The sequence below is a fragment of the Physeter macrocephalus genome, chromosome 20 (genome assembly GCF_002837175.3).
Source record: "Physeter macrocephalus isolate SW-GA chromosome 20, ASM283717v5, whole genome shotgun sequence".
NCBI classification, from domain to species: Eukaryota; Metazoa; Chordata; class Mammalia; order Artiodactyla; family Physeteridae; genus Physeter; species Physeter macrocephalus.
In genome coordinates, this window is record NC_041233.1 from 37,919,349 (window position 1) to 37,940,790 (window position 21,442).

Here is a 21,442-nt window from a genome sequence, read left to right on the forward strand (position 1 = left end):
AAGCACTGGGCTGTTTTTGTAGTGATGGGCACCTCTAGTGTTGGTAACTCTATGAAAAGTACCAGTACTATAAGCAATGGCGTCTGCTTTTGTCTTTTCTATCAGTTCTGCTGACACTCACAAAAGACATAAGGACCTGTGGTGTTTGGGACGATTTGATTCACTAGAGGGCAGGTTTTATATTAAATGTGTCAACATTCTGCTCAGTAAGTTTCATGTCTAGGCATCTGCTTTATGTTCTCACCACACAGAAACAATAAAATAATCTCCCAGCACCACAGTAACACCTTTTAGTATTGAAGCTTTTACTGGACGTTGTGAAGGAACACGAGAGAGGGGAAAAAAGGGGAAGACTGGAGTTTTAATTCTTTTCCTCAATCTATACTTACTGAAAGGTTTTAACTCATGACTGCTCCAGGGAGGATCACAGCAAGTAGAGGGATAACACTGTTTGGATAAAAGTATTTGCCTGTTTGCATGACCTGTTTCATATCCATTTAAAAGTCTGATACCAACCAGATGCCCCACAATGATGATAAATTTAATTTATTTCCAATTTCTCAAACTCTTCTACAGATTCAGGCAGCACAGTCACAGCCATGAGCTCACTGAGCCTGGTTGAATCATTGAAGGAATGGAATTGATCAGGCAGATAGACTGCAGTGCATAGTTAAGAGTCTCCTAAGAAGGGAGATGGCAGAAATCCAACATCAAATAGATGATGAAATGGCCATTTCCATTAAGGGAACATCACATCACAGATATTAATTAGGAGGCACTATAATAGAGTTAAGTGGATATGGGGAAAAAATGCTGAGTTAAAAGTCACCCTGGGTGTCCTTAGCCTAAGGTAATTACAGGTGTGAAGGTGAGTCATGGATCTGCAATTTTCTATCTATTTTACAATGGCTGCAGGTAAGTTAGAGACCAGATATAACTCCAGAGTGATGATGCTTTTTAAGATTGGGGACAAATTATCCTTAAAAAAGAAAAAAAGTCTAATGTTTTCCTTTTACTATTCCCAAGGAAATTACATCCTTTATTTACAGAAACACTAATGGGAGATGACAAGGGATACTTCCCTAGTACAACAGAAGTGAAGCAAATGAAACAAATTAGCTTTGAGTTAAAATGCCCTGCATTCTACCAACTTTTTAATTTCAAGAATGTAAATTCATCCTAAAAAATTGATGGGGTATTTTGTTCTCAGTCTTCAATTCAAATCTAGCTTAACTGCTAAAAATTAAAACTCTTTTAAAGTATTATTTGATACACCCAAATGCTGGAGACGGTCACATTCCAGAACTTCAGTGCTCTCTAAAACAGTCTGAGATCAATATTCAAAGTATTCATTTGCCCAACAATGGATTTATGACAGTTTAATTTTTTTGTTCTGTAATTCCTTACACTCTTTTCTCCCCTAACAACTTCTAACTACACCCTTCTTATCTGCATACATAATAAACAACAAATGCAGACAGACAACCAATATGTGAGTTGAGACAATGCTGAGAATAAAAGGGTTTTAGCTTTCTATTTCAGTACAGTTTGGATCACAACCTCAGAATTCTGGATGAAATACTTCAGGTTATTAACTTCAAATAGCTGCAGTTCTATCAAAGAAGAAATTCCTTTGCTGAAGTTCTAAACTTCCTACATAAACTCAAACAACAATTTTTATTTTTTGCCTTATCTCACCAAAACAGCAGAATCAAAAGGATATTATAAGAAATAATATAGGATTATCTAAAAGATGTGGAATAACTCCTTGAAAGCCCTTTTATCCACAAGCACTTATAAAAGATATGGATACATCAACAAAAACAATGGAGTAAAAACCTCAGAGAACTCTTTCCTCCATAAAAATAATGAGAACACTGGCAAAACTTGTAAGAATCATCTTTTTCTGAACTGTGGGAATTAACCAAAGGCTTGCAACAGTATGAGGAGTGTTTATTAAAGAAAAATTGGCTGAATATTGGTAAACACAGTGAGTTGTATGGTGTTTTAACTTGCCCTGTTCCTATTGCACTTTACCAAGCTCTGTAGTAGCCTTAAAAGCCAACCACCTGTAATCAAAGCAGCCTGGTTGCCTCCAGAGGGGGCAGAGAAGGGTTGAAGCTCCTTCAAAGCCACATTCTCAGAGAATTGTAATCATCTGACCTGTCTGGTAGTTCCCTGGAAGACCTCACTCACAAGGCTGTCTTTATTTGACCAGACTTGGACTTTGTCCAGGGTGAAAAGCCTAATTCCCAGGGGTGTTTGTTGAAAACAATTATAGTCAATTGTTTAACAGTGTAGCTGACTGAGGCATTAGATTACAGTTGGGGTAAATAGGCTAACCAAAAAGCTTCAGAGGAAAAGCTAAGGAATGAGAAGTACTTACGGGACTTTGAAAAGTTCTAAGTATCCTCGGGAATCTAGGCATCTACACACATGCCCATGGCTATACACAGGCTCAAGAAAGACCTGAGAAGGTCCTAAGCTCTCCCCTCACTCTGATCTTGAGGCTCTGTGCAAGCAGGAAGGAAGTGTCAACTGCCTGGTGGAGTGTTGAAGGTAAGCCCCAACATATACACAGAGCCCTTTGGCAAAGACTGACTTACTGGCTCTAGGCATTTAAGAAAATCTCTGTCCAATTATTAGGTAACTACTAATCTAACCAAGCAGAGACTTTAGTGGCTACACATGAAAAAGAATACAGTCTTCACAGAACTAGATTAGGAAAGTCACTAAACAAACAGCAACAAAAACATACTCTGGGAAAAGGAGAAAATCTGATTTCAAGAGTTGCCCCATTTAAAATGTCCAGTTTTCAACAAAAAAATTGAGACATGCAAAGAAACGAGAAAGTAGGGTCCATACTCAGGGGAAAAAAGTATTCATTAGTAACTGACCCACCCTGAAGAACCCAGATGTTGGACTTACTAAACAGAAACTTTAAGTCAGCTGTTTTACATCCATTAAAAAAAACTAAAGGAAATTATGTCTAAAGAACTAAATGAAAATATGAGAATAATGCCTCACAAACAGAGAATCTCAATAGAGATAAAAATTATTTTTAAAAATAATCAAATAGAAATTCTATAGTTGAAAAGCATAATAACTGGAATAAAAATTTCACTGAGGGGATTAAAAAGCAGATTAGAGCAGACAGAAGAATCAGTGAACTTGACGATAGGTCAGTAGAAATTATCCAGTCTGAGAAACAAAAAGAATGAAGAAAAATGAACAGAGCTTCAGAGACCAATGGGACATCACCAAATGTACCAACACATGCATAACAGGAGTCTCAGAAGGAGAGAAGAGAAAGGGACAGAAAGAGTACTTGAAGAAATAATGGCCAAAAATTTACCAAATGTATCTAAACATTCAATGAACCCAAACAGGATAAAGTTAAAGAGATCCACACCTATACACATCATAAACAGTTGAAAGACAAAGAGGGAATCCTGAAAGCAAAACATAAGGGACAAAATTTAGATGCTCTCCTGAAGGTTGCCTACAAATGTATCTGAGATGTGTGGTCTCAGAGTCTTAATTCAGTCATGTACCTCTTTGGACATAAATTAGTTGAGTTATACATTTGATAAAACTAACAGAGGATGGTTTTCATCCCATTGTAATCTTTGAAAATAACAATCAACCAAATTCTCCTACACTTAGCCTGTTAGTCTCCTATACTAATCTCAAAGTGGCAATAGATTCAAAGAGGAAATAAGAAATCATCCTTTGCAGAAAGAAAAAAACATCAGCAATTGATGGCTGATTATGGCTTTTATATGAGAATGTTCTTTTTTTTGGGGGGGGGGGGAATGTTCTTTTAGGTACCTGAATAAAAGGCTTAGCTTCCCTACAGTGGCTGATTAAGAGTTTCTTAAGAGTTATGAGTTAATCATCAATTTTTTTGGTAGCTTATACACAAGAACATAGTAATATTGCAATCTAAAGAAACTTAAGGGAAAAAAATGTAAATCTTGATTAATAGGCCTAAAGTATAAATTTGACTATGTTTCCTTCTCTCCTCCTCCCATAATAACTTAAATCAAAGAGAGGCACTAAGATAATCACACTTTTTCTCTTAGGATTAGAAATTAGAATAAACGTAAGGCTACTGATTTATTTCCCTTCTATAAAGCTCACTGTTGTACTGACTCTCTCCAAACACTGTAACTGTTTTTCATACTTACACAGTGTGTTCATACTGAAGTACAACAAATCACTTTGGAAATATAATGGAAGAATAATAATAGGATACATGCTCAAAGATATATCACTATCTTCTTTTTAAGGACAGACACCATATCATAAAATTTCAAACTGGAGAGTAGTTTAATCATTTTTACCCTCGTTCCTCAGATAAAGATACCAAGAAAGAAAAAGTGGGGATAAAATGTCTTACTCAAGATTATGAAAATGAAACTGTAACAATTTAATAAGAACAAGTATAAATTAATGAATTAAAATATTGGGACTAATGCCCACGGTAGAGAAAAGCTATTATCTGAGTAGCCTCTAGTCTTCATGATAGATCGTCACAGATGGGGAACACTATCCCATTGTCCAGACGTCTCAAAACTAACCTGTGATGATAAGACATTCATTGTGATCCAGCACCTCGGTGAAGAGCCGTGAAACAATCAACTCAGGGTTGATTAAAAAGCGGATTTCTTCTTGCACAAGTCCTGCACTGGTTACACCACCTCCAACAAAACGGTTTGCAAAATCCACCTATTTGGGAAAATGTGGCATGTTAAATGACAATTTAAAATACCTACATATATGATAAAGAAGTATACTCCCTCTAAGCTCTGATCTTCCTTCCTCTCCCACATAAATCAATCCCCAAATTAGCAATCTTCCCAGGGAGAACAGATTGTGGTTGACTGCACTCTTTCCACCTCACTGCAGTTAACATCTCTGAATATTTCTTTGGATTCCAAAATGTTAGAAGGAACACGGAAAACAGAGCTTTTAGGCAAAAGCCTCAATGTAATTATATGGACTCTTGTTTATAAACCTTACTTGTGCTTCAAGGGCCACAAATCAAGGGAGGTTTTTATCTGGAAAGGTTTCAAGATCACTTTTCTACCACTCTCTCCTCAATTTCCATTTATGTACTTCATATGACTTTAATATAATTATACAGGCATACCTCATTTTATTGCACTTTGCTTTACTGCACTTCACAGATATTGCATTTTTTACAAATTGAATGTTAATGGCAACCCTGCATCTAGCAAGGCTATTGGTGCCATTTTTCCAATAGCATTTTCTCACTTTGTGTCTCTGTGTCAAATTTTGGTAATTCTTGCGATATTTCAAACCCTCCACCAGCAAAAAAAATTACGACCTGAAGGCTCAGATGATGGTTGGCAATTTTTTTAGCAATAAAGTACTTTTTAATTAAGCATGTACATTTTCTTAGACATAATGCTATTGGACACTTAAAAGACTGCAGTATAGTATAAACGTAACTTTTATATGCACTGGGAAACCAAAAAAATTCATGTGACTCACTTTTTTGCAATGGTCTGGAAACGAACCCATGGTATCTCCAAACTATATAGCCTGTACCTTTCTTATATAATATGGAAATCAAACACTTGTCCTTAAAGGTTTGAAAAGTTTAGGATTTAACCTTTTTGGTAACTTTTTTCTTTTGTGAAAGAATAAAGGGATGAAAAATTCTTCCTTCTAAATTCAACTGCAAACCCCAAACTGCAAAAACATTACAAAATTTTTTTAAAAAATACACCTAAGGGGAAGAAAAATGAAGACAAAAAAGTCTAGTTTAACAACAAAGATTCAAAAAATTAATATTTCCAATTTAGTTAAAAACTATATGTAAGTTTTCTATGGAGTACTATGATGGCATCCCCAAGCTCCTATTGATAAAGGTGAGTTACAATCCTCAAGAGAAAGCAAACTCAACTTGCCAGAATTATTTGTTTGTCTTAAACTTACTATGCACTCCAATGTGTCCAACAGTATGCTAGGCTCTATGGGGCAATATGTAAGAAATAGTTTCTGACTTTGTCTTAGATTTTTCTATTTGGGGAGTTAGATTACACACATACGGACATACACACAACTTGTGTACACATACAGTCATATACAACCCCCTCCCGCCCCCCTGCCAGAATTTAGTAAGTAACGTAAGAGAGGCTTCTATACTATTTAGGAAAAACACAATCCTGTGTCTCTTCTTTACTCTCACACTACTACCACACTCTCGACACTTCTGACACCAGATGTGTGGATTTTCCACAGGTCAAGCGATTCTGCAACACTGGCTAGGTGTCCTACAATCCAGTTCAGTTCTGACACTGTCTACCTGGAATTAGTGAAAGATCCCACAGGCTAAGGATTCAGTCCTACAAGACTGCCCCAGTTCAGATGACAATCTCAAGTCCCAGGCTGTCACCTGCACTTCTAGTTGACCAGCTATAAATTGGAGTTCCCAATACCCCACCCGGGGCTTGATGATTTGCTAGACCAGCTCACAGAATTCAGGGTAACACTTACTTACATTTACTGATTTATTAAAAAGGATATAATAAAGGATACAGATGAACAGCCAGATGTAGAGACACACAGGGCAAGGTATGTGGGAAGGGGCACAGAGCTTCCACGCCCTTTCCAAGCAAGTCATCTCCCAGCACCTCCGCATGTTCACCAACCCCAAAGCTCTCCAAATCCTGTACTTCTGAAATTTTTACGGAAGCTTCATCACATTCTCATGACCGATCATTAACTGAGTCTCCAGTCCCTCTCCCCCTTTCCCAGAGGATGGGAGGAGGGGCAGAAAGTTCCAGACTTCTAATCATGGCTTAGTCTTTCTGGTGACCATCCCCATCCTGAAGCTACCCAGGAGCCCCCCAAGAGCTACATCATTAGAACAAAAGACATGCCTATCACTCAGGAAATTCCAAGGGGTTTAGGAGCTCTGAGTCAGGAATTGGGGTCGAAGACCAAATATTAGAACAAAAGATGCTCCTAGTGCTCTTACCACTCAGGAGATTACAAGGGTTTTAGGAGCTCTGTTCCAAGAACAGGTTGTAGAGACTAATATATATATTTCCTATTATTTCACATATACTTTCAGACTATTGTCAAGTATGAGATTTTGTAAAACTGTTTGTGATCTCTAAAGCAATTATAAGAAATGGTAATGTGAAGCCTGTTTTACAAAAGAGTAAAACAAGAATATGAATCTTTTGACACGTAAAAATATATGTGAAAAGAGAGAAATTAATAGAAGATAAAGTAGTCTTCTTTCACTACAGAAGAACTTAGAAAATACTGAAAAATATGACTGGACAAGTTCTTGAAATGAGTTACCAAAGTGAATCATTTGGGTCTATATTCTGGCATAATAAATCAACACTAAAACTTTAGCTTATATAGAAAAATAATTTTGCTTAAACTAGTCCACTGATTAGAAATAGTTACCTACTACATATGAAGTCTTTATACATTGGGTGATTTATAGCTTAAGTTGTTCAATTAAACAAGTATTGATGAAATATTATGCTATGAACCATGGAATACAAAGATGAATAAGATGTGGTTCCTGGTTTCATAGCATTTACAGTCTAGATGGGAGTGAGGCACATAAGTAGAATGATAAGATGATTATTAAAGAACCTATTAGGATGTATTTGATACTTTTCAAATAATACAATTAACTAAAATTGGCGCATGGGGAGGATACGGGAGCGTTACAAAAGAATATGGCATTCAATTGAGATTTTGCTGACAATCAGGCTAAGGGAATAGCTGCAAAAGGACACAGGAAAAACCAATGTAAAGAGCTGTATGAGGAGAGTGGTAAGCAGATTCCTCATGCCTGTCTGCAGTGTACACTCTGTGGAGAGTTAAAGTTGGTAATGAACTGGTCTGGGGTCCAAGAAATTTTTACTTAATTCTGAGGATTCTGGGAAAGATTCTAAGAAGAAAAGTAACAAATGTATCTGTGTTTTACAAAGATAATTCAGACTAAAGTTTAAAGAATGAACTGGAAAAGTAAAAGCAGAAGGCTGGCTAGGTAAATACTGAATAGTTTAGACAAGCACTACTAGGGCCTCAAATAGGTCAGTAGGGAAAGTAGTGAGACCCAGCAAGGAAATAAAATGGACAGCTCTTGAAAAGTGAGAGACTGGCTAAGTATCATGGTATTCGGAATACAAATGAGAAACAAAGAAGGCCTGAGATCAGCTAAACTTAATTGTTACTGGAACAAGATACATAACTAAATTTAAAAGATAAGCTCTATCCAATCTATGCACTACTTGGAAATGATAAATGAAATACATTCAATGTGCATGCTACTGTTCATTCTTTGAATAAAAGGCCAACATTTATTACTTAAAAGGTATGCACAGAAACAAATACACTAAACGCAATATGCCTCTGAAAGCAGGGGTCTTTTAGAAAATCAGTTTCTACTACTTAAAAAAGTTCTTAATAAAAGGCCCTCTATTGGAGGTGAGAAACCTGTTCCAGTACATGAAACAAACATATGAGTGCTTCCTTATTTTTAGCCATTTTCTAACTCACTTTACTTTAAAGCTACTTGTTCAGCTTACTCAGTTCTGAATTATAACTTGATGAAAAGAGAGAAATGATAACACTCCTTAGAGAGGTTTGTTGTTGTTGCCACTCAGCATAATGTAATTTATACGCTACACAAGAAGATTTGGAGCACTGCAATACAATATTCCCTGATCTCCTGGGGATACATGGCATGGGTAGGGAGAAAAATAAATAGAAGCCTTTATGGTATTCTTTTAATCTACTGAGGTTTCACATTTCATCTATAATACATTCCAGGGAAGTGGGGAGAATCTCAACCTTAAATGTTGTTGAATAACTCCTTGCTGAATTGTACTGTAATGAAAAAGGTCAGCATTCCTGTGGTGCTAACCACCAGTAGCTTTGTTTATTTCATGTGTATTAAGCTTCCCTCAGTTAATCCAAGATGTTAATGTAGGAAAGAACCTTGTCAAGATGGAAATGTGGGGGAAAAAGTGAGTCATTCAAAACAAATTTTAGCCTTATTTCAAAATTATTGTTTTAAGTAGAAGAAAAAGGACTTATTAAATATAAATATTAAAAAAATTTAAGTACAGGACAAATATTAATTCAGTTATCCTAATTATTTTTGTCTATAATTTTAATCACTGGGAGGTGATTTAAAACAAAACATGGTTTGCCTCTGAAAATTTTAAATACAAATATGTCTACATAAAAGGCCATTCTAAAACAAATGTAGGCACTTAGAGCATACATATATAATAATTAGCCAAATGCAAATCAGTCTAGTCATTTTATAATAAAAATTAAGTTATTCACACAAATAGTCCATTATCAGGCAACTGCTTTAACTTCTCACCCTATATAAGCATTTAATAATGATCTAAGAAAAAAATCAGCTAGTATCAGTATAAACAAGATGGTGTACAAGCTTCTTTCAAAGAAAATTAGGATTACAATGCTCTTCTAAATAAGAACACAAAACACTAACACTTCGTCTCTGATTAGTGATTTTTTTGAAAAAGATCACTATAAAACAAAAGGAAAGCACATGTTCAGGTTAGATGTTACAACAAGTTAAAGCTAGATACAGTGTTTTATTTGTTAACTGCTTTTTCCAAAATATTTTTTTTTTACATAATGGCAGGAACACAGATTAATAACAAAGATTGACAGATGGACAAAATTACTTGCTCTAAAACAGGGAAGACATGGCAAGTATATTTGGCTCGTGGCTAAAACTATTACACATGGGAGAGAGGACTTCCTTATCAATCCGTTTTAGATGTCTGCCTCCTAGACCTAAACAAAGTTGGTGACAGAAAAACAGCTCAAGCTGGTCATTTTTTAGGGCAGAGCAAGAGCCTTTAAAGAAAGAGAACAAAACTGCCTGGTGACAGCTTGTCAAGACCATACCCTGGGAACTTCCTCCACTGTCAATCTACAAGCTATATCTGAACCAAGAGGCCTGATGTTGTCCAGATCTTGGATTTTCTGTCAAAGGCTTTTTAAAGAGGCACACGTAAGAAACAGAGAACGTACATCAGCAGATAACAGTATTACCAAGGCTGTCAAGGTGATCTGTTTGGTGTTTTTCTCCATTCTGCTATTATGCTTCATTGCATTAAATCAGCTTAGAAGATAAAAAAACAGCTTTTCATATTTCCTTTGCTGTCAGAAGCTTGACAAGAGACAGTCATCCCTTCCCCCCATGCCCCCACTGCTGTAATTCTCCTACCTGTAGCATGCCTTGACCATTTCCTTCTATGGTACCTTCGTAAGTGACATGCAATCGAGTCAGGAGTTTCTCACATCTACGATTTAGAAAGATATTTCCTTATTTATTTTTTTGTATTTCACTACAGAAAAGTCTGAAAATACAGATTAACTATAAAAGAAAAACTGAAACTATTCCAAATCTCAAAAGTCAGAAACAGATGCTTATTGACTCAACATTCTTGGGATAGTCTCCCCAAATTTTTCTAATTCAAATATATAAATACACATATTTAAATTAAAATGGGATAACATACTGTTTTGAAAATTGTTTTGCCCCTACAAAATATCAGTTTCTCCACTTTTTAAAAAATATTTTTAATTTTTTATACAATTTTTAAAGGTTACTTTCCATTTACAGTTATTACAAAATATGGGCTACATTCCCCATGTTGTACAATACATCCTTGAGCCTATCTAACACCCAACAGTGTGTACCTCCCACTGCTCCACACCCACCACCACCGGTAACCACTCGTTTGTTCCCTGTATCTGTGAGTATCCTCTTGTTATACCCAGTAGTTTGTTGTACTTTTTAGATTCCACATGTAAGTGATATCATACAGTATTTGTCTTTCTCTGACTTCTTTCACTTAGCATAATGCCCTCCCAGTCCATCCATGTTGATGTAAATGGCAAAATTTTGTTCTTTTTTTATGGCTGAGTAGTATTCCACTGTACATATATATCACATCTTCTTTATCCATTCATCTGTTGATGGACACTTAGGTTGCTTCCATATCTTGGCAACTATAAATAATGCTGCTAAGAACACTGGGGTGCGTGTATCTTTTCGAATTATTTTTCGGATATATGCCCAGGAGTGGAATTACTGGGTCATATGGTAGTTCAATTTTCAGTTTTTTGAGAAACCTCCATACTGTTTTCCATAGTGGCTGCACCAGTTCAAGTTTCTCCTCTTTAAAAGTTGAAAAACTTCTCAAAATATTTTAAAAAATTAAGATCTATGAAATTTTATTATTATGCTAGAGTTGGCAACCTAAGGAAAAATATAGAAAAATTTTACAAAAAATTATATATGATTCTCAGAGGGGCCCTATTTTCACTAGTTTGGAAACCGTATATGTGTGTGGGGTGTCTTGATGAAAATACATGCTACAGAGATCCTGATCTATGGTATTTTTATATTAATAAAATTGATAGGTAAGTCTAGTACCTGTAAGTCACAATTATTTTCTTTCCTTTTCATAAACCGTGGTCACTGAGGTGTTTATGGGGTTCAGATAAACTACCCCCAAATTTGGCATCAAGAATATTTTAAGCTGAAGAAGTTTGAGAAAATGGCAGAAGCAGAAAGGTCACTCTGACCTCCTCCCCCTCTCACCCTTCTTACCTGAAACAAGCCATAAAACCCTCACATGAGGGACCCTACCTATACCTGGAGGAAAGGAGTATTATTATCTCTGAAGACAAAGAGATGCCAAGAAGAATTCCGACAACCAGAACTTGCTGTTTCCCCCAGTTTACTTCAATCACCTCATACTCTTTTACATATCATATTCCTCCATGACTGTCTCTTCTTCACCAAACCTAGCATAAAAGTACATAGATCTGTTTCTTTGGGTCTTCATTTCCTCATAAAGGCTCCTGTATCATGCAAAACTTATATAAAATAAATTTGTATGCTTTTCTCCTGTTAATCTTTCTCAGTTTAATTTTCATACCCAGCCAGGGACTCTAAGAGGATTGAGGAAAAACTTTTTCCTGCCTTACAGTGTTTACCTGCTTAAATCATATTAAAAAAACAATTCCTTTTTATTAATAGCAGTTGATGATGACATTTTTCCTTAGATTTTTTTTCTCCTGATTACTTGAATAAAAATAAACTATAATAGAAAGTAACAGATAGTAAACTCCTAACTTATACACAGTGGCATGAATTTTTGGAAGGAGGGGAATTATATATTTTTTAAAACAAGTATATTAAAAAAAATTTAGCTGTGAAGCACTATTTATTTATTGGGATTTGCTTTTATCCTGGTATCAATGAGTCCAAATACATTTCTGGTAAAGCTCCAGTCCAACAGACTGAACTTACTCAGAAGGTAAAATAATTCAGTATAGATTCTGTTCTAAAAGCTTCATTTGTATTAACTTATTTAATCTTCACAACATCCCTATTACTATCTCCTTTTACTGATGGGAAAATAAAGCACAAAAAGCATTTAAGTAACCTGTCCAAGACTAGTAAATGAAGCAACAAAGATTTGAACCCAGAAAGCCTAAGGTAATGGTTCAAGCTCTTAACCAGTAAGCTATGCTTTTAGAAAAATTACTTTCTAAATCTCTTGGAGAAAGTTAGTACCATAAGTTTGATTTTTTTTAACTTCCCTTTTCTGCAGCGTCCTACTTTCCTAGCTATTTTATTCCAAGGGAGACTACCTGTGAGGATACTATTGAAAAGATAAAGAAGCATGATCCAGAAGTCTCATCTGCTGTCAACTATTCTCTGTGACTGTAGTTGTCACCTTATAGTACACTTCTCAAAATTATGAAATTGCTAGAAACTATTTTTTTAAAATAAGCATCCTCCAACTTCCTAATAGGTTTCCCCTTCTGGCCCCAGCAAATTCTTCATACCACTGCCCCAGGAATCAAAGACAGATTATTCTGGTTCTCTGTGATTAACTAAGCCTGGCTAAGGTATTTATTGATAGTCACAGGGTTAACTATAATGCCAGAATCCTGAAACTCAGAAAAGCCTTTAACTTCCTGGCACCCATTTAGTCCTTTACTCTTGGGAATACCAACGATCCTCATCTCTTCTTCATCCTCTCTCTTTAAGTGAACACATGTTTCCGGTTCTGTGGAATCTGGGAGATGGATTTTAATTGCATTCTGCAACTCACTTAAGAAGCAGCTAAAACAAAAAAGAGATCAATGAAATAAAAAAAAAAAGTATGAAAAGTTTCAAGTTAAATTCTGCCTATCTAGGTTAAGGGGAATATCTTGATCTTATTTAAAGAGCAAAATTATCTTACTGACACAGCAGCCTCACCAATCTCTGCATTTTGACCTATCCCTTCTCTTCCAGATGGTGTACAAATAGGTGTCCTTTTACATTAGTGCCAAATGAATGCCAGATGCAGAGTAGAGATCCTGAGCTGAATTAAAAACAATCCCTCTGAATGATCTATAAAATCTACACAAAAGCAACATGAACAAAAACATCTGTGTTCCTATTAGAGACTAATAGAAGAGCTAAGAAAAGCAACCTTCTGTACTCTAGTCTGGGCAGATAACATAGCAGATTGTTACTTTAGTTCTAGGCACCATATTTTAAGAGGGACCAATGGCCTAGGGTACATCAACGGCAGAGTTAAAGGGTTTACAATCCATATGATATGTGAAACAGAAGAAATGAGTAGTTTAGTATGGACCTGTGTGTACTGTTAGAGGTGGGGGTGGATCAAGAAAGCATTAAAATACATGAAGGAGGGTCAAATGTTAAAGAAAATTAGTTTTATTTATTGTAGCTCCAGAAGGAAGAACGAAGAATGGGATTTGGCGGGGTAGGGAGATTTTTGGAAGACAGACTTTTTTAGTAAATGAAAGTATTAGACAATAACACAAGCAGCCAACAGTGGGATAGACTGCGGCCAAACAGTGAATTTCCCATCACCAGGGCTGCCTAGTCTCCATCTGTTATAGGTATTACAGAGCTGATTACTTTTAGTAGGCAGCTGGACCAGATGACTTCCTGGGGTCCCTTTAATTTCTAATATGCCATGATTCTGAAATGCTGTACATGTTTCTCTTCCTTTCTGACTCAATTTTGTTCTTGTTTTTGTCTTTCTTTTGGTTGCTTAATCTTTTATCCACTTCCCTCTGCTAATAATCATCTCAGCCATGGAGTCAGCCTCCTGAAGTAAGTCTGTTTTTCTTTCACCTCACAAATAAACATCTTTGATGGATGAAAACACAGGAAAGCCATCTAAGCATAGGTGCTTTCTCAAGTTAATTCCTTTAAGAGTGAGTCCCTTTCATCACTAATTCTAAACAAAACAATGACAAACTACGATAAAAATTATTAGAAAGTGAAAATGAAGAGGCACTGATTAACATGAATGCACATCCTAAATATGCATTTAGCATGTTTAATCATGTCCTCACATGCACTGAAAAAGTAGATACATTCTTCTCTAAGTGCTTTGGGTATTTGTTCCAGGTTAGAAAACGTGTTGACTATTTCAAGGCACTAAAGGAACTTACGTATCTGAATAAACTCAGATTGCTTATTATTCTCCTCAGTATTTGCAGGTAAATAAGTAAAAAACCCTAGTAAATTAGCAACTTCCACAAAATTGCCAATAGTACATGCTGACAGCCAAACTTCAAAACTCTTGTCACTCAGACAAATACTAAGTAATTACGATTTACATTTTAGTTTAGTACAAAAAAAAACTTCCTAATCTTCTCCTCCAGAAAGAAAAGCGATAAAATACAAACATTAACCATAAAACCAAGGGTAAGGAGGAACATTAAATATTGGTGTTTAATGTTAGTGTCTTCACACAGAAAACTCCTAAATTCTAAATAGGACTTTGTTTCAGAAGACAAAACTAAGGGAAAAGAGTAGAAGTGAAAGGGTTGCAGACTTTGATTCAAAAGGCATGACCTTTCTAACAATGAGAGCTATCAACTGATCATTTTAAGAAGAAACTCCCTGGTACTAGGGCAATTAGGAGGTTGGGAAACCATCTTTTCAGGGGCTGTAAAATACAATCATCTCATGGTGAAAGAGTCCTTCTAATTCTAAGATTCCAGGATTATTTACATTATTATTACCTTTCCCACTCTGGAAAATCTTCAAGACTCTGTCTTGTAAATGTCACCAACCCAGTAGGTTCTACAAAAGCAATAAAAGAGAAACACACCCAAAATAAGTATTGAGTTTGAAAAGATTATACATATTCAGTAAAAGAATGGGTCTAACACTGGCTGTAAAGCTAATCAGGAAAAACCAAGCCTGGTGCTGGAACACAACAGAAGATTGATTTAAAATAATATTATCCTTACAATAGTAATTCTTTCAACAAAATAGTAAATAAGCCCTCCCTAAGACACAAAACTATACAGAAAACAGCACGACAGTAGGATTTGCGTGCTGGTGCTTTTTGATTAAGTTTTCCAAACTGAATATACTTTTAAAATATCCTTGGGGGAAAAAAAGATGTATAATGGATATAGCTTATACAACAAAGACAAACTAAATTTTAATTTGTAAACTCCTCAAAAAAAAAAAGTCTTAACCCTACACCTAAAGACTGGTAAATGTATACACATTTATGTGTTTTATAATAAAATAATATGTCTAATATTAAAAAAGAAAATTGTTGGCATGTCCTTTGAGGTTGACACAGCTAAACCCAGGGCTTAGACGATATGCAAGTGCTCTATTTAAAGGCACCTTTGCCAGAAGGAGGAATTACTGTATTCTAAGAGGTTAGGGAAGAATGATGACATAGTTTTCAAGGAGCAATAGATATGAGAGGATCAAAATGCAGTAAATTTTAGAGGATAAGATCCTTTTTTGTTAGATTTACTTTTTTTTTTTTAAATAGTGGCAAAAGCAAAAAATAAATCATCTGGCCATAAGTAATTTGCTTGATTCAAATCAAAGAACAAACTAAAAAGGCCAGGCCATTTCTGTTTTCTTCTGTTTTTTTAAAAAAAATGCTCTTAAGCAGAGAGAGATATGTCAGGAACTATTAGTGATAATGGTGGTAGAGTCCCAGTGAAAGCCTGGCAATCATTTCATTCCTTCGGATGATTCCACATTTCTCTGCTCTCAGTCACAAGCAGCAACAGTTCAAAAATCATATGGAGTAGTTACAGTAGAAAACAGAATTTTGTTAACATGAGTTACAAAATATTCTTTAGATGTCTAACTTTCTTTAAGACAAATGGATAGCATAGTTAAAATTCACAAGTCGAATAATTCAAACACTAGAGAAGCAATTCTATTAATAGGAAACTAATGTCTGTGTCATCATTCAATAATTTAGCAGAAAAGTAAGAACATTAAATGTCTCTCATATATACTAGGAGAGACCAAGAGAAATTTAAAAATGAAAATTTCTGGCAAAGCAAGAGAAAAGGCAGAAGAACATGGCTCTTTAGAAATAATTAATAACAAAAAAAACCCTTGAGAACATGCCGACTAACTTTCTTCCATAAAAAGGCACCTTTCACACCAGAATAGGTTATTTTGGTTAATCAAATATTTCCTTTAATAAAATCACAATATATACTGCATATGAGTCATCACTTTTTTTTTTAAGATCACCCAAATTTTTTTTTAATCTTTTATTTTTTTTTAATTTTTTCACCACACCATACAGCACGTGGGATCTTAGTTCCCTGACTAGGGATTGAACCCACACCCCCTGCATTGGAAGTGCAGAGTCTTAACCACTGGACCGCCAGGGAAGTCCCAAGCTATCACTTTTTAAATATTCCATTTATAAGATAGTTTTATCTAAAATTATATTGAAAATAATTCAGAAAGCTCTTTAAAATCTTTCAGTCTCAAGAGCCTCACTACAAATATAAAATATATACTGACATCCTTGAAAAGGTGGTCCTGATGAAATTATATTTTATCAATTCTAAAAAGCATATTTTTCATGTATTAAGTTTCTGAAACAAGGACATATCTCACATAGTCAAAGGTATCTAGCCATTGCTATTGGTCTGCATTAAAGCTGAATTTTTCCATAGAAGATGTGCATCTGCTTCTACCATCATCTGGGGCCACCACCAACCTGAAATCAGTCTGAATTAAATCTTCCATTGCAGGCTTCTGTGGATCACACTAGTAATATGACTTCAGACCTCAGTCTTGCGGCTCGTGGTTCAAATTCTCAGGGAAGATTTTTTGGGCGCCCTCTCTACCTAGGTTGACACATGCAGTTTCTTTGTTGTCCCCTTTCTGCATGGCCAAGTTAATTTCTCACTTATTCGTAGACTAAGGGTACAAACCTCTGGTATACCAGCTTTGTAAGAGATATCTCCTACAACTCCCCATCCTGAGTGTTTTTTCCTTTGTAGTGGTACCTAACATAATGAAACTTCTTACCATATATCATGTCCTAGAGTTGATGAAATATGGTACTTTAAACAGGTTTCTATAGTTTCTATTCAGTAGACTCTAGAAGTTTCTATAGAAAGTAATTATTAAATTGCAAACCTCTTTTATTCTATTTAGTATTTCCTCCTTAAGCCTGTAGCTTTACATCCTAAAAACCTATAGCATGTCTTACTATATTTCTACAAAGAACCAAATTACCATGTACAGTGAAAAAGTCAGAAAATAAAATGTCTAATTACACTTTATTTTTTCAGCCTAATTCCCAATACTTATGATGATTTAGGGACTTCCCTGGTGGTCCAGTGGTTAAGACTCCGTGCTCCCAATGCAGGGGCCCAGTGTTCAATGCTGGTCAGGGAACTAGGTCCCGCATGCTACAACTAAAGATCCTGCATGCCACAACTAAAGATCCCACATGCCACAACCAAAGATCCTGCATGCCATAACCAAAGATCCCACGTGCTGCAACTAAAGACCCAGAGCAGCCAAATAAATAAATATTTTTAAAAACATATGTATGATGATTTATAAATTTCTAGTTGAAAAAACAAAATTTTAGCTTTTTCTCTCAAAGTGTTTAAAATCCGGGGGCTTCCTTGGTGGCGCAGCGGTTGAGAGTCCACCTGCCGATGCAGGGGACACGGGTTCGTGCCCTGGTCCGGGAGGATCCCACATGCCACAGAGCAGCTGGGCCTGTGAGCCATGGCCACTGAGCCTGTGTGTCCGGAGCCCATGCTCCGCAACGGGAGAGGCCACAACAGTGAGAGGCCCGCGTACCGCAAAAAAAAAAAAAAAAAAAAAAAAAGTGTTTAAAATCCTAAAATTTGGAAAGGCAAGCTGGCGTTTAGAGCAGACATGCAGGATTTGACTTCAGGGACACAAAAGTAAACCCTGAATTACTTAGAAACAGTAATGGAATTCATTCTATTTAGATACAGAATGGCAAAAAATATACTCATCTTTCTAACAAATTAGTACAAATTCTAATTAGGTTTCATGTCTCATAAGCCCCAGTGAGCCTTCACTTTCCTTACTATTTCATTCAGTACAGAGCACAAAACGAAAAATGATAAGCTAAGAAATAACTCCCTGCATGCTGCAACAAAGATCCACGTGCCACAACTAAGACCTGATGCAGCCAAATAAACAAAAACAAACAAAAAAAAAAAAACAGGAAAAAAAAGAAATAACCCTCTATCAAAAGAAGCCTATGAATATTCCCCTTAAATTTTATCAAAATCCTGATCATTGATTTCATTCCCCCAAATTTGAACAATGTCCAATAGCAATACATTCAAAAGGAAAAGAATGCCAAGTACACTAGGATGTGAGATTACTTACTAAGGGAAGGATATGAGAAAAATGACCTTAAAATAATTCAGTGATGTATTTTAAGACAATCCCACAACTTGGACAACCAGAACTGAAAAGAACTCATTTCACTTGACATGTTCTACTTAGCAAAAGCAAACTTTTGAGATGTTCTGGTTTCCTTTTTAATTGATTTGCAGGAAAGGCTACCATGATAATAGCTAACATTTATTAAGCATGTAACTTCTGATTTAATATTTACAACTACCCTATGAGGTAAGTTATCATTATTCTTTTATTTTACACATGAAAAAACTGAGGCTTAGAGATGTTAAGAAACTTGTCTGTGGGTCTGTGATCACCCAGCTCCTAGGATAAGGGTGACAACACCCATCTATTATTAGCTGGTCACTACCAGCATTGGCTAGACATTTACCACTACTGCCTCAGGTGCTATGATTAGCCTCTGGGAAAAGAAGATGGCTGAGGTCCAACAGAGGAAGAAAGACATGTAAACTCTAACAACAAACACTGTTTTATAAGAACTCTACAAAGGGCATAAAGGAGGCACAAAAGAGAGGGATAGGTAGGAAGGCAATGAATTGGTTAACCTCTGCAAATAAACTAATTGTAATAGTCAATGTTTCTTTAAATAAAGAATGCCTAAAATGTATCTCCCAGTCAATATACTTTTGAAAGTATTAATTTACTATTTTTATTCATGAACATCCATTAGCGTATGTTACACTAGTCTTATTTCAGAGTATATAAAACCCACACACATTCATAGCACACATTTACGTATACACACAACAAATGCATTAAAATCTAGATACTGAATTATTATTGTTTTAATGTGGTTTGGGCAGGAAAGTGCACTTTAGACATAAAATGTTTTTGACCTGTCTGAACTGTCCCCCTCAGTGACAAAAATTACAGTAAGAATGAAAGGAATGTACTTTTTTCTGTGACTCTTCTAAAGTAGCAGAAGAGTGTTTTAAGCTTCTCTGGTTTCCTTGATGAACGTCCTTCAAACAACCTGAAAGAGATTGAAAATAGAAGAGGGTAAGGATGATTCTAAATGCCTTAACGATTCACAGAAAACTAAATCTATACTGCTACCAAGTAATAAAAGAAGTAATTCTTCCAGAAGGCAATTCTGCAACGACAGAACACTGGGAAACTGTTTGGATTCAAACAGCATCTGGAGAGGACCGAGACCAACTAGAACCAGGCTTCTTCAAAGTTGTTCATGTCAGATGGCACTCTCGAACAACCACGTTCCTCCAGTCTATCTTTCTGTGGGGCACCATCTGGTCCCCCAAAGTCAATTAGGCAAATGAGTTAATGCTTGATCATGGCAAATACTATATATAATTCATAATATTACCAGGTAGTTAAATGACTGAACGAAAACGGTATCTGAAAAAAATCCACATGACTGTTTGAGGGTGGGGTGCAGCTAGGACAACAACAAGCAGGTATGACAAGATACTGGCGGACTGACCAATCCTTGGTGATTAAACACATATACCTTTCATATGGTAACAAAAACAATGCCTACCCTATGTCATCCAGTTTCCAGCAACGTGGACTTGCACTACTTAATTTAGTTTTCTTTGAAATGACATGGCATTGTTATTGGTAACACATAATGCAATTTATCCTGAGGAAAGAAAAGCAAGGCTTTTGAAAGCATATGAACTGAGTAAGTAGTTCACCAAAAGATTTCTAACACAAAAGCATGCTTTCAGTCACAAGATCTAGCTTTACAAAGGCATTTAAAAATTGTAAAGAAATTCTGTGGCTATAAATGATGAAGTACTAGCCATCTGCTTCTAGTCATATACTCTTGCTCTAAAACCAGAAACCCTTCAAGTAAAAGTCCACTTTAATAAGTGCTGAAATGAGTAAAATTTTTCATGATTAGAAAAACAAGCTTATGTAACTATGCAGAGAGGGAAAAGTTAATTCTATGAGAAAATCCTATTGAGCAAATGAAATGAATTAGGAAAAGGGAAGGAAATGTAGATTTCAAATGATCCTGTTTCCAATGATCTGATATTCTTTATTCAGGGTCAATTTCTGAGAAAACAATTTACATGAATACTTATTTCCTGAAAAGAATGCTAAATGTCAGAAAGCATTTTAACGAAATCTGAAATCTAGTTAATGTTTAAAAGTAGTTTGAGTGCCTGTGTGAAAATTTTTTCTCATCTAAAAGACTGTATTTTCTAAAATGTTTATAACAAGTACTCTTAAAATCCAGCTGCCTGCTGAAAGAAAGAATCTTTGAGATCACAGTTTTCAGTTCGGTTTCTTCTGCAAAATGTCAGCCAGAATAGAGCTTGTTTAAATCAAAATGACAGTCAAAATGAAGAAGCCACTTGGCAGTTTAATTAAACATCCTGTATCAAATAAATATGATTTACCGAATGAATACCTTGGGATCCATTGCAAAATCCCTCTCTAGGTTTACTACTTAGTAGAGGGAATCAGGAAAAATACAAAGGCAGCTATCACCTTTTTTTAGAGATTAACTGATGTACTTACTATACAACTCAATTAAGGGGAAAAAGTTCCTCTTCCGTAGAACTGTTGCATAGTGAGTGAAAATGGCTATTGCCCTTAAGAAATAATTCCCCCAAATGTAAAAAGCATCCCTAGCTTCAGCATGTGATCATTTATTTATAAAATCACATA

The 21,442-nt window shown here is 35.7% G+C and overlaps 1 protein-coding gene across 4 annotated transcripts in view; it reads right to left on the reverse strand.

The window, feature by feature from the left end:
• PARG (poly(ADP-ribose) glycohydrolase) overlaps positions 1-21,442 on the reverse strand; it is a 120,995-nt gene that overhangs the window by 33,387 nt on the left and 66,166 nt on the right. For all 4 annotated transcript variants that reach the window (XM_055081197.1, XM_055081196.1, XM_055081195.1 and 1 more), the window contains 4 exons: positions 19,699-19,778; positions 15,124-15,184; positions 10,277-10,352; positions 4,584-4,731 (listed from right to left, as the gene is read on the reverse strand). In XM_055081197.1, coding sequence (XP_054937172.1) covers positions 4,584-4,731; positions 10,277-10,352; positions 15,124-15,184; positions 19,699-19,778 — 365 coding nt within the window. The remainder of the gene's footprint in view (positions 1-4,583; positions 4,732-10,276; positions 10,353-15,123; positions 15,185-19,698; positions 19,779-21,442) is intronic.